The sequence below is a fragment of the Canis lupus genome, chromosome 22 (genome assembly GCF_011100685.1).
Source record: "Canis lupus familiaris isolate Mischka breed German Shepherd chromosome 22, alternate assembly UU_Cfam_GSD_1.0, whole genome shotgun sequence".
NCBI classification, from domain to species: domain Eukaryota; kingdom Metazoa; phylum Chordata; class Mammalia; order Carnivora; family Canidae; genus Canis; species Canis lupus.
In genome coordinates, this window is record NC_049243.1 from 49,131,022 (window position 1) to 49,143,835 (window position 12,814).

The 12,814-nt window shown below is 40.2% G+C and overlaps 1 protein-coding gene across 34 annotated transcripts in view; it reads right to left on the minus strand.

The window, feature by feature from the left end:
- The window catches only part of DOCK9 (dedicator of cytokinesis 9), a 279,172-nt gene that overhangs the window by 87,148 nt on the left and 179,210 nt on the right, over nucleotides 1–12,814 (minus strand). For all 34 annotated transcript variants that reach the window (XM_038569938.1, XM_038569936.1, XM_038569928.1 and 31 more), the window contains exons 14-18: nucleotides 9,550–9,632; nucleotides 8,817–8,939; nucleotides 1,294–1,373; nucleotides 1,027–1,214; nucleotides 839–904 (exon numbers count right to left, since the gene is read on the minus strand). In XM_038569938.1, the coding sequence (XP_038425866.1) occupies nucleotides 839–904; nucleotides 1,027–1,214; nucleotides 1,294–1,373; nucleotides 8,817–8,939; nucleotides 9,550–9,632 (540 nt within the window). The remainder of the gene's footprint in view (nucleotides 1–838; nucleotides 905–1,026; nucleotides 1,215–1,293; nucleotides 1,374–8,816; nucleotides 8,940–9,549; nucleotides 9,633–12,814) is intronic.

Genomic DNA, 12,814 nt, shown 5'->3' on the forward strand with positions numbered 1-12,814 from the left:
CATGCAATTCCTCTGTCTGAATGACAGTTCTATGTGCACGAAACTCCCATGTGTCCATCAAGAAATGATTCACTCCTTCCTATATGTCCCCCCAGCATTTTTTATACCAATTATCAGGTTTGACAAAAAAAACATTTCTATGTGCCAGGAGCTTTTTCTCCATGACTTCCTTTTCCACTAAGCCATGAATTTCTGGAGGGCAAAAGCTATTATTATATTCTTCTTTGCATCTTTGTCTCCTTCTCTTCTTGGAAAGTCATCTTCAGAGTTACAGTAAAGAACTTGGGCTATAGCATCAGATGACCTGGGTTTGAACACCGGTTCTAGATTGTCTGAAGGAATTTATTTAAATTCTGTACATTAATCTCATCTAACAAATACTGTTAGGAGAATTAAAGGAGTTTAATACCTATAAGGGTCTAAGATCAGAGTCTGCACTATACAAGCATCCAGTAAACATCACCAATAATCTATTACTATTATTATTACTATAATAATAAATATCAACAAATTTTTATTATTATTTCTATTATCAATCTTACTAATGCCAATTCTTAGCACCCATACAATGTCTGGCTCAGAGTAAGACATTATATAATTACTGAAGTGAACATACACAGGAAACCTTGATCCCTAAAGAGTATAACAGAACCAATCAATGAGGAGAAAGAATTAAAGTACTCCTTATTCCATAAGGTTCAACACATGTGGTTACATATTGCGATGTCACATATTTTTGTGTTGTGTCGATTATAATGTGCTAAATTCCTTTAGCTATGCGATATCATGCAGGTCCATTTTTAAAATGGAAAAATGCAAACATATATAAAAAACAAACCTTCAGAGGCTGAGAATCTTCTTCATCCGAATCTTTGAATTCAATGCAAATAGCAATATTTCTGGCCTGCAGTAATATTTAAAGAAAAAGAAAAACAAAAAGCCAGAATATGTATTTATATAAGAACATAAGAATCAAAACCCAAGAGAATCTGATATCAAAACTGAAACCTCGATCTTTGCACTCACCTTGGCAAAAGACTTTTGACTGTCATATTTCAAGTACTTAGGATAAACATAAAGGTGATTGTTGTAGATGGTGTAAGGCTGAGTGTGTTTTGGTATGCAGGGCACAAATTCTTCTACTTCAAATGTGATTGGAGTTTTACTACAGGTTTCAAATTGCTTCATGGGAATGTATGATGAGTTGACATAATCTGGAAAATTAAAAACAAACAAATTGAGGTAAAAGCCAAACAAAATTTTGTCTGGTTATTACAAAAAACTTATACTCACTAGGAAAGTCTGAGGAAACATTATCAATTGTAATGTCTAGGTTGCCCAAAATCACTGGGAGCTTAGCCATCTTCTCAGGTCTAGAAACAGAAGAGAAAAATCACACATTTATAAGTTAAGTTAGTTATAAAACCTAAATTCCAGAGCAGCACTCCCAAGAGAAATTTAGTGTGAGCCACAAAAGTAATTTTAAACCTTCCTAGTAGCCACACTTTAAAAAGTAAAAAGAAACAGGTAAAATTAGTTTTAAGAATATATTTTATTTGGCAGCCTGAGGGGCTCAGCGGTTTAGTGCTGCCTTCAGCCCAGGGTGTGATCCTGGAGACCCGGGATTGAGTCCCACATCGGGCTCCCTGCATGGAGCCTGCTTCTCCCTCTACCTCTGTCTCTACCTCTCTCTCTCTCTCTCTCTCTGTATGTGTGTCTCTCATGAATAAACAAATAAAATCTTTTTAAAAAAAGAATATATTTTATTTAACCTAATATATCCAAAATATTATGATTTTAATCTGTAATCAGTATAAAAAATTACTCTAATTCTTTGAACCCAGATGTGTTTTACAGTTAGAGCTCATCTGTTTGGACTTGTGGTTCTCATGTTCAACGGCCACCTGCGGCCAGTGGCTACCGTGTTGGACTGCACAAATCCAGATAAGACTATCAGACAGATGTTATAGGTCACTGTTTTCGTGAAACATGCCATCCTTACCCACATTCTTGGCTCACTTAGAATTATGAAAATAACAATCTCAAAGCTGCTTTAGACTCCAGTGTCTAGTAAAATGGTGGACACAAAGTAGGTACTCAGTGAAATGTTTGGTGTTTGCATTTGGTCTAACTTAAAGCAGTGTAAGAATCTCATCTGTGATATTTCTGACAAGAACTGCTACCGCATCAACCCTTCCTAGTTGAAAGGAAACTTTCAACATAGCCATTTTGACACCCAGATTGTTCCTCCTCACTTGGACTCTCTGCAACTTCCATTCACCAAGGCACTTGGCTACATTTCTTTGTGTAACACCCTTTAACCATCTATATATAAACAGCAACCACAGCTTGCTGAAGTCCTCCATTCTCAGTGCTTTTGGACCTTCCTTCAATGCCAAATCTCCCCTAGAGGAATGTCCTGTTTATGTCAAGGCACCCAAACTGCACACATCAGGCCCAGTAAGGTCTGACCATGTGGGGATCGAGCAGCTATCTGGTTTTGAACAACATATCCTTCTACTAATGTAGCCAAATGCTATTATTTTGTGGTAGCCACACCTACCTGGTGATATACATTACATTTAAATCATCTAAAATCTCTAAATCTTTTCCTATATGCTTTACTACCATGCTAGATCTCTCCATCCTGTATTCATACAATTATGTTTTTTGGTACCCGGAACAGAATTTGATTTTTGCCTTGAGGAAATTTCACTCTTTTACATTTGAGCCATTTCTAGTTGATCAAAACCCTCCTAAATCCAGATTATAACCCCTAATGAATTAGATATTCCTAATAGCTTGATGTCATGAAGACATTTCATCAGCATGTTTTATTCTCAAAAAAGTCACTGATGATGATACTGCACAGAATATAGCCAAGAACAGGTTCCTTCTCAAACCTCCAGAAGCCCTTCGCCAGACCGATACTGGCCCATTCTGGTGTCTGGCTACTCCAGCAGTTGAACAACTGTCCACTCACGAATAGTACACTTCTCTGACTTGTTCACAGGACATCCTGGAATAGACAGTTGTTGAGGGCTTTGCACTCCTCTGTGGTACTAGTTTAGCAACCCAATTAGAAAGAGAAAAGCTGAAACGCCGTTAGGATGACTAGTTTGACGTGACATGACTTATTCCTAGAAAACAGAATGCTGCCTCGTGGTTCTTCATGAGCCACCTGTTTAATGTCTTTTAAAACAATGCCAGAAAACATCAGAGCTCACTGGCCTCCAAATTCTGCATTTGGTTTTATTCCTATGTTTGAAAAGTTCCTAGCTCCTGCTTTTAAAATTCCTCTCATGTTAGTGTTATCTATTAATCAGTCTCACAAATAATGTATCAGTCTATCCTGGGGTATTGCTCATCTGTATCAGGACTTCCTAACAGCCCTAAATTCTCGTCCTTATGACAACAGACCATGCTGAGCACCATTCATCTTTGCAGAATCACTTTCTCCTAGAGTTTTTCTCCTTCATCCGAATCTTTTCCACCTGTCATATGTTTATATCGGAGTTTAAATGATCAATTCCTTCAAATCCTGAGAGAGATCACTGTCAGGAAGGTAAGCCAACAATTTTCTACACATTCTGCCTTCATTTAAAAAGATTTCTAGCCAAAAGATGTCCAGGTGCAGCCCAGCGTCACCCCTACATCTTGTCCTTGTGCCCATAGTGTGATTTGTTCAAAAACACAATCTTCTTTGCTACTAGCAGGAAGATTGTACCTTTGCCAATCATTTCCTTAGAGCTGTCTTGGGCCTCCCATACAACTTGTGCTCCCATCGATAGACTGCTGGAGCCTCTCTCAGCTTCACACAAAGCTCTCCAGGTACACTGACCCTTAGACCCATTGGATTCTATGCAGCTATAAATTCTCCTGATGTGGAATGCCTTCATTCAAACAACTTAGCACTGCCCCGTATCACAAAACACTGTGCCCCACAAATCTTAGAGACACCTATAAAGTTGTATCTGCCTCCACAAGTCAGAAGTACCATTTATTACAAAGAATACTTTCAAATGTAAGTATTCAAGAGCATTGTATTTCACCCCTTCCCAGTTACTTCTACCCATAAATGATTATGTACCTTATTCATCATTTTTTCCTTTATTTTGATATCATCCTCATATAAACTTCTGATAACTGAATTTCTAAGCAACAAGTTTTAATTAAACAATCTTCACTGCAACTCTGTATAACGTGTTATTTCCTTCTGTGTCTAACTATATTAAGAAATAACTATGTTATTTCTTATTCGTATTCTTTCCTCTGCTGAGAGCTTTTACTTCTGGCTGCTATTTCCATACAGACATTATGTCCATGTATTTCCAAGAAAGCACAAATCTGAGCTTAGCTCCATACCACATAGCACATGGGCTTTGGGGAAGCTCTTTCTATCAGCTTAGTTTTTTAAATACAATCTTAAGTTTACTTCAGAAGCTTAGGGGTTTTATTGAACTTGGCTTATCAGACATCAAAACCTCACAAACAATGAGAATTCTACTGCCTTTTTTATGTGCAATTTGTAAAGTGATAGGGCGTGTGTGTGTGTGTGTGTGTGTGTGTTACACCAAGTGAATTCTATTATGACTAGAATTGGGTTTGTTTGTGTTTTTAATTTGTAAAGTATATATAAATTATATGCAAAACTCAGAATATTTCAGCATGAAAACTCATCCTAAAACTTCATTAAATAAATGTATAAAGTAAGCACACATAGGGTATCTGGAGTTTGGGAACTGCTTTTGTCTACATATAAACCTAGGAATGAGGCTCAAACTCTTGCTCTTAGGAAAAGGAAAGGTTTTCTCTTCCCATTGCCATACAATTGCTCCACAATTCCCAGAGGCAGGGAGAGCATCACAAATCAGCAGTCATCCCAACCCAACAGATTGGGTGTCCTCACCTCCATGTTTCTGCAGTCCAGTCCCCCCTTCCCCATTGTCTGTACTGACCCATTAAAGTGATTAACTGGCAATATAGGCGTGCCTGGGTCTGTTGGCAGCAAGTCTAATCTCCTAACTGCATTTTGTAAAAGGAAATAGCCCCTAAAAGCTTTGGAGTCCATTAAAAAAAATATGTATGTGACTGAAAGAAATTTGAGATATTTTTGTTTAAATGAAATCACTGAATTTATGTCTATGAGAAATTTTAATAGCTATTTATCAAGTGCTTATGGTGATACAACATGCACTAGACTAAGTTCCAGAGATAATTCAAACATGATACAATTCTCATACTCAACAAGACAAGATGACAACCACTTCCATACGGTGTGTGTGAACCTCTACAGGAAGGCAAGTGTCTAGTGTATTGAGAAGGAAGGGGTCAAGATGAGCCTTCTCAGTGAAATAACCCTGACATGCATCTTCCTTTATTCCCCACCAGAGCTGTAGGACACAGGGCCATTAGGATTCTCCCTTAAAAAGAGGAGACTCCAGCAGAACAGCTGCATGACCTGCCCCAGGTCTCCCAACATGGCCGTGAGCTGCAGACGACTCTGAAAGAGGAGAAGGGATCCTTTGAAGAGACAAAAGCATAAAAGGACATGATTTAGGCAGAGGGCAAAGTGTTCTGTGGTGAAAGTATACACAGTGGCTTAAGGGAAAGGCAAATAGCCTCACCTGGTTTGAGCACAGAGTAACCAAGAGGGAATAGAAGTAAAGAATGTCAAACACATTTATGCAAGTCTCCTGCACAAACCCTAATAATATTATTACCTAAACTACCCGATGTGGTAGCATTAAAAAAAGGTTTATATTTAGGCAGCTCTTCTTGCCCACGGTCCTATCTCCATGTTATAATAAGAACACCTTTTTGGGGCACCTGGGTGGCTCAGCGGTTGAGTATCTGCCTTTGGCTCAGGTCATGACTCAAGGGTCCTGGGATCAAGTCCCACATCGGGCTCCCTACAGGGAACCTGTTTCTCCCTCTATGTTTCTGCCTCTCTCTGTGTGTCTTTCATGAATAAATAAATAAAATCTTGAAAAAAAAAAAAGTCCATGTAAAATCACAGATAAATATTTCTGGAAGCATATATGTCAGCAATACCATCTATCTGACAAAATTGTTTTCTTACTAAATCTTGGAACACATCCCCTTATAATTACTGTGAAGGAATGGGAGAAGTGGCTTATGAGATTTGGCAGCTGTTTTCTAAAGACTGGGGCAGCTTGAGAAAATTTTTTCTATCCATTATTAAATGACATTTTGAGATAGTCATGGGAATAGAAACAATAGCTTGGCACCCAAGCTGGTCCGCAGGCCAGTGACACAGGATTATCCTCTATAAAAAAATAAAAATAAAAAAAAATAAAGAGGAAAGAAAAAGAGCAATACTAAGTTTAAACGGGGGGGGGGGATAAAAAGGAAACCTCCACTTCCCTAATTCTGCTGTGGAAAGCACAGGGAGTGGACAGGGGCATGTCTCTGGATTCTTGCTGAGAAGAAAGGAAAAAGGCTCCCCTGCTACTGCTGCACCTTCCCATGCTGATAGCATCACATCCCTATTTGCGGGTTTCTGAGTCTCTCATCGGCCATTGGGAGCACGCTCCTCCCACAAGAACCTTCCTATTGAGCACACCCCTAAAGGCTCGCTGTGCTAGTGAGAACACTGCTGTGCTCTGAACCACAGAAGGCTTATGCTTTTTGCTGCCTGGCCATGGCCTCTCAGCTCAGATCATTTTTTCATTAAAGACCTTGTAGGGATGCCTGGGGTGGCTCAGTTGGTTGAGCATCTGCCTTTGGCTCAGGTCATGAAACCAGGGTCCTGAGATCAAGCCCCATGTATGGTTCCCTGTTCAATGGGGAACCTGCTTCTCCCTCTCCCTCTGCCACTACCCCCTGCTTGTGCTTTCTTTCTCCATGTCAAATAAATAAATAAAATCTTAAAAAAAAAAAAAAAAAAAAAAAAGACCCCATAGCGTCCTGCCCTTTGGCCTCTACTAAGGAACAGAAGTGTGAGCTGGAGCTACCATCAAAGCACCACCACCACTGCCAGGGCACTCTCAAGCTAGACAGTCTAGGACGTAATTTCTGAGCGAGGGCTTCCCGCCTCCATCATACACAAAAAAACTTCATTGTGTGCATGTTTGTCAGCATATAAAAGTTAATGTTAAAAAAAAAAAAAAAAAAAAGTCCAGGGATGCCTGGGTGGCTCAGTGGTTGAGTATCTGCCTTCAGCTCAGGGCATGATCCCAGGGTCCTGGGATCAAGTCCCACATCAGGCTCCCTACAGGGAACCTGCTTCTCCCTCTATGTTTCTGCCTCTTTCTCTGTGTCTCTCATGAATAAATAAATAAAATCTTAAAAAAAAAAAGTCCATGTAAAATCACAGAAAGCTATAAAGTAGAAGTGAAAAGCCATCCATACACCCATCCCTCAGAGACAATCATGATCACTATTTTGGTATAAATCCAAATGACTATTTTATGCTCATCTTTCCATCTGGCTAGTTATTTGCCTATCTATTTCTTCACTGATACACAAAAAGAAATATATAAAATATTTTCTTCTCAAAAATGAGATCTCATAGATACTTTTCCTCTCTAACAATATAGTGTGTACACCTTCCTAAGCAATTACTTTGGACCTACATCATGATTACTAAAAGTTGCATGGTAGTCTAGTGCAAGAAAACAGTAATCTATTTAACTAAGGTAACTAGAGTTTTCAAAAAAACAAAACAAAATAAAATGACTTTTTATTCTATAAGCAAAGGGTAAACATGACAATAATGACTGTATAATAACATGTTATATATGATGACATACCAAATAGCACAGTGATAGGAGCAGATTCTCAGCTGGGCTGCCCCAGCCACTGCTTCCCTCTTTTTATCACATTGCTGTGAGCTGAATAGTGTCCCCAAACACATATGCTGAAGTCCTAACCCCTGGTATCTACGAATGTCTCCTTATTGGAAATAGGATCTTTGCAGATGTAATCAAGACAAGATGAACTCACTGGGATTGGCTCTAATCCACGATGACACATTCCTTTATAAGAAGGACATTTCACCAGAAACACACAGTAAAGGGGTCATGTGAAGCCAGAAGTGGAGATTAGAGTGATGCTGCCATAAGCCGAGGAATGCCTGGGTCACTAGAGCTGAAAGAAGCAAGGAAGGATCTTCCTCCAGAGATTTCAGAGCAAGTGTGGCCATGCCAATGTCTTGGTTTCAGGCTTCGAGCCCCCAGAATTGCAAGAGAATACATATTCATTGTTTTAAGCCACCTAGTCTGTGGTACTTTGTTTTGGTAGCTCTAATACACGCGTGAATATAGGTAAAGCATTTGAAACAATGTGTGTAAACAGCACCATATAAGATATTGTCCCTCCCTTCCATCATCCATGCAGTGAATGGTACCCAAGTCACCCCACTGTACAAGTCAGAAACTCAGGGGTTATCTACCCAAGACCCACCTACTGCTCTCTCCTTCCACCCTTCACCCAACCAGGAACCCCAGACAGAGTAACGGCACTTCTCTGATGTGACTCCAATTAGCCCCTTCCTCCCATTTCCACGTACATGGCTTTGCTGAGTCCTTTCCCATCTCTTGCCAAAGGTCTCTCCACTGTCTCCTTCCTCCCCGGGCTCATCTCTACCCATAGCACCACCAAAAACGTCATTTAAAGAATTCAAATGAGCCAGGACACTCTTCAATTTTAAACCTTTTCTTCCTTCCTGAGGACATGAGGTAAAGTGCTCACCCAACAGGCCCTATGATGTTTGAGTGGAGCCCTCTGCCCCCCTCCCCACCAAACACCTTCTGTTTCTCAGGTGTGCAAATAAGGAAGGCTTGGAGACTCACTTCCGGAAGTCTGCCAGGAACTTGAGCATGTCATCATTGGAGAGCTTATTGCTGTCTTGCCTGTAGAGAGCAGAGAATCTGGCATTTTTGTCAAGGTTTCCAGATGTGTCCTTAAACAATGTCCTGAAATAGCCAAACAACATTTCTAAACTGAGTTTCCAAAACCCCAAAATAAATCTACAACTTTGGTTTCCATGTGAAGACTAATTATTATTCCATTTGCTATAGCTACCAGAAATTTCATTATCTAAAAACATGGAAGACATTTATGAGGATGAACACAACTAACTCAATTTACATAGAGACATTTCCAGCAAATGGCTCGTGCTTAGGAAACAACATATACAGTCAAACGCTTTGGAAGCAGAGCTCACAAATAAAGATGATCTGTAGGCACTCCCTTCCCCACCCCATTCACCCCCTCCTCCAGGGCTGCTGCCCAAGGTGAGCTCAGGATATGTGGCGGGAACCTGGAATGCCAGCTCTACCACAAGCACTCCTGTCCATCCTGCTGGTTCCAGCACAGCTCTCTCCAGCCAGCATCCTTCCTCTCTGTGACTCTAATAAGTGATTATTATTCACATAGGAGGCTTTCTTATTTTTCAGTTTTACACATTTAAATCTTCTTTGTCTCTGGGCAATAAACAGATCAGTCTACCTATCTCCATCTATCCAACTACCTCCATATATCCGTATCTATATCAAAGGTATAAAAGATGTCATCGTTAGTTACCTTGCTGCCCACGCAAATGGCATTCTGTACTGTCCTAGTCTTTGGCATGCCTGCTTGGCATTCTTCAGCACTTTCTGAGCAACCTTGAAGACATCAGAATCAAGCCATGAGATGCTGCATCCCACTGACAGAATTGTGATCTAAAGAGCCATTATCCCATGTTCATTAAACAAGCTCTTATCATAGTGCAGATGCATGGAAAAGCACATGTTACTGTAATGAATATGCCTGGATTTACACAAGGTAGAGAGTCTTGTTTAATGCAATCATTGGCAGTGATTTTTAAAGAATATAGAATGAGTGCTGTTTCTAAAATGTCTTATCTTTTCTAAGATGCTGTTTTTACAGGCCATAAGCATACCATTTCATAGGCTTTCTATAGTTCCTTATGACTGTGGGCTACTTATAAGTCCACTGGGTTATCAGAATTATTAATACTTGGTATTCATGCCAAAATATATCACATTACTTAAAGTTTAAATAAGAACACTAATGAAGATACTGAGCTTGCATTGCTCCTAAATTGCACCAGCTGGTGCAGATTCTCACAATTTGGGGGGATACATATGCTTTATATACGGCACAGGTGCTAACTAAAGTTACGCCAGAGTTTTTAATTGCTATATTCTCAGTTTCTAAGTATAAGTTACTGCTATTTTCACTTCTTAATGATCAATTTTCATTTGTTGTGGGTTGGCTTATTAACCCTATAGTGCACAGTGAAGCAGATTCGCTTCGGCCTAAGATATATGCATGGCAGGTCTATTAAACAACCCTATCCCTACTGCTAAAGCAGATGACAATTTCCCCAAATCCCTTTGTATGGGGGATACTGCACTGTTACTAATGCAAAGTTTGATTCAGTCAGAGTGGTAGGTTCAAGGGCCTTTTGCATTACTCAAGCATATCAGAGTCAAACCAAGCTTGGGCATCCTGATCTAGAGCCTGTGAACCAAGGTGTGCACTGCAGAGCTGCAACATTAGCATCACCAGGGAACTTACCAGGAATGCACAGTCTCAGGCCCCTCCACAGACCTCCCAGATCAGAACCTGCCTTCTGACCAGACCTCCAGTGACCTGTATGCACCTGGTCTAAGAAGTACTCATCTAGAAGACTTATAAGTAGGACAATAGAGCTGTTTGTATCTAAGTTAAACTGAAATGAGCTGTGTGACTCTGGGCCATTAAAGGTCTTTGGGGTCCACTTTCCCCACCTCAAAAATGAAGGGCGTGAGTCATAGTACTTTTCATTCATTATCCCTTCCAAACATTATGATTCTACGACAACTGTGCTGTGAGAATTGCTGTTGCCTTCACAAGTGAATTAGAAACACGTCTTGATTGAAACATGTCAGCAGTTCATCCAGCTCCTCCCTTTCTTCACCCAGTAGTGCATGTTCTTGCAGGGATTTGGGGTAGTTATAAGGTAAAATGGCTACCTTCCTGGAGGGGTAATTATACTCCAACATTTTCAGATAGAAACTATTGTTTTTAGATTCTAACAATAATGGTGTTGTGGAGTAAAATGCAGTATTCGCATAAAAATTTTTTTCAATATTTGCGTAGAATTTAAAACTAAAACATAGGCTTCAAATAAGTTTCACTGTTCCTGCAGCAAACAGAGTCTTAGCTTGCAGACTTACTGAGGGCACAAATGGAACATAAGGTATGCAAAAGACTCAAAAACTCATTTTTGCTGTGTAGGATTCCCCCCCTCTTTCTTTCTTCTTTTTTCTTCTTTTTTAATCTATTCATGGCAGACACCTACAGAGACTTTTCATAAAAGTTTCTTCCTCCAAGACAAAATTTACTCTAAATGATATTTTAGACAATCTTGGAAAACAGGAAGAAACAGTTTTGATATACATTAGAAAATCAACCCTTAGTAATATCTCTGCCAGAACTTCTACTCTGATATAAAAGGGATATAAAATCTATTGTGATATAAAATGCTAATCTCTGCCTTAAATTAATACTTTGGAGGTGTTAATGCATGTATAATGTACATACGGCTGAGCTTTCCATTCCGTAAGTAAAGAAGTAAGAGCAGACTTCCACAGATGCTCAACGGACACCGGAAGTGTGGAGTAGATCATAAAACTTAGCCCAAAGTGAAATGTGATTTTGCAGCAACATGAGCTGCCAAGTTTCAAACTAGGCATGTGTTGGTCAGAAAAGCGAAGATGGTGCATTTAGGCCCTGGAAACGCGTTACATACACAGGGGAGTAGATCTTAGCTTGGGCCTTCATTGATTATTAATCAAAACATCGAAGAGCTAAAAGAGCTTCTCATCCAAGGTTTTACAAACTTGATTTAAAAAATAAAATAGCTTCTCTCCAGGGACTAAACCTTACTCAGCTTTTACCAGCCAGAAAGGCATAGTGTTGGAAGCAGTGCACCTGGGTAAATGGGCTTTCCCTGGCTGAGGGTGATAAGTGATAACGATATCCTGCATATCAGTGATTTGTAGCATTCCCTAGCAATGTATTGTACATTATCCATGTGATCACAGCACAGTTCCTGAGAGGGAAGTGGGGCAAGGTAGTAATACTGTCCTTCAACTACCAATAGGTCATCAGAGCCCAGGTTGGTGACATGACTTCGAGGCTAGTTAGCACTCAGTACCCCGGTCTCTGACTCCTACAACCTATTCTTTAACAACCGTCCTCATCCTGGTGGACACACCTGTGGTATACAGGCAGCCACAGACAGCTCTGAATCAGCTCAATAATATCCCTTAGAGCCTGTAGCAGGAGCCCCTCCTGCTCCTGACCAGTCCTTCTCAATGTAGCAGGGTCATCTCTCAGATGACCACTTATAAAAAATACTGTAAGACCATCACAGACAGCACTCAATAGCTCACTCTACCAGGTAGCTCAATGTGCTAGATGGTGACAGTCAAGTGCCTTTGATCACTCTACCTATGGGATGCTGAGGAGGTAATTAAACCTTAGTAAACCTCATCTTATGATGCCTGAAAGGAGGTCTTGGACTAGATAACCTCTAATATTCAAGTCTGTGTGTGTCCACAGAGAGGCATACAACTAATGAGCATACACCGCAGTAATGAAAATACACCAAACACACATCTTGTATGTTTTCCTTCCTCTTCTACCTAAGGTCAAACCACCTCTATCACCATAACCTGCCCCAGATGGCCAAGCAGAGAACCTGAGGCACTGAACTTCCTGGCCAGACCGTCTCCCAGTCCCCAGCCTCACATGTAAGTATAAATGGACCCAAAGATAATTCCAGAACCCGAGA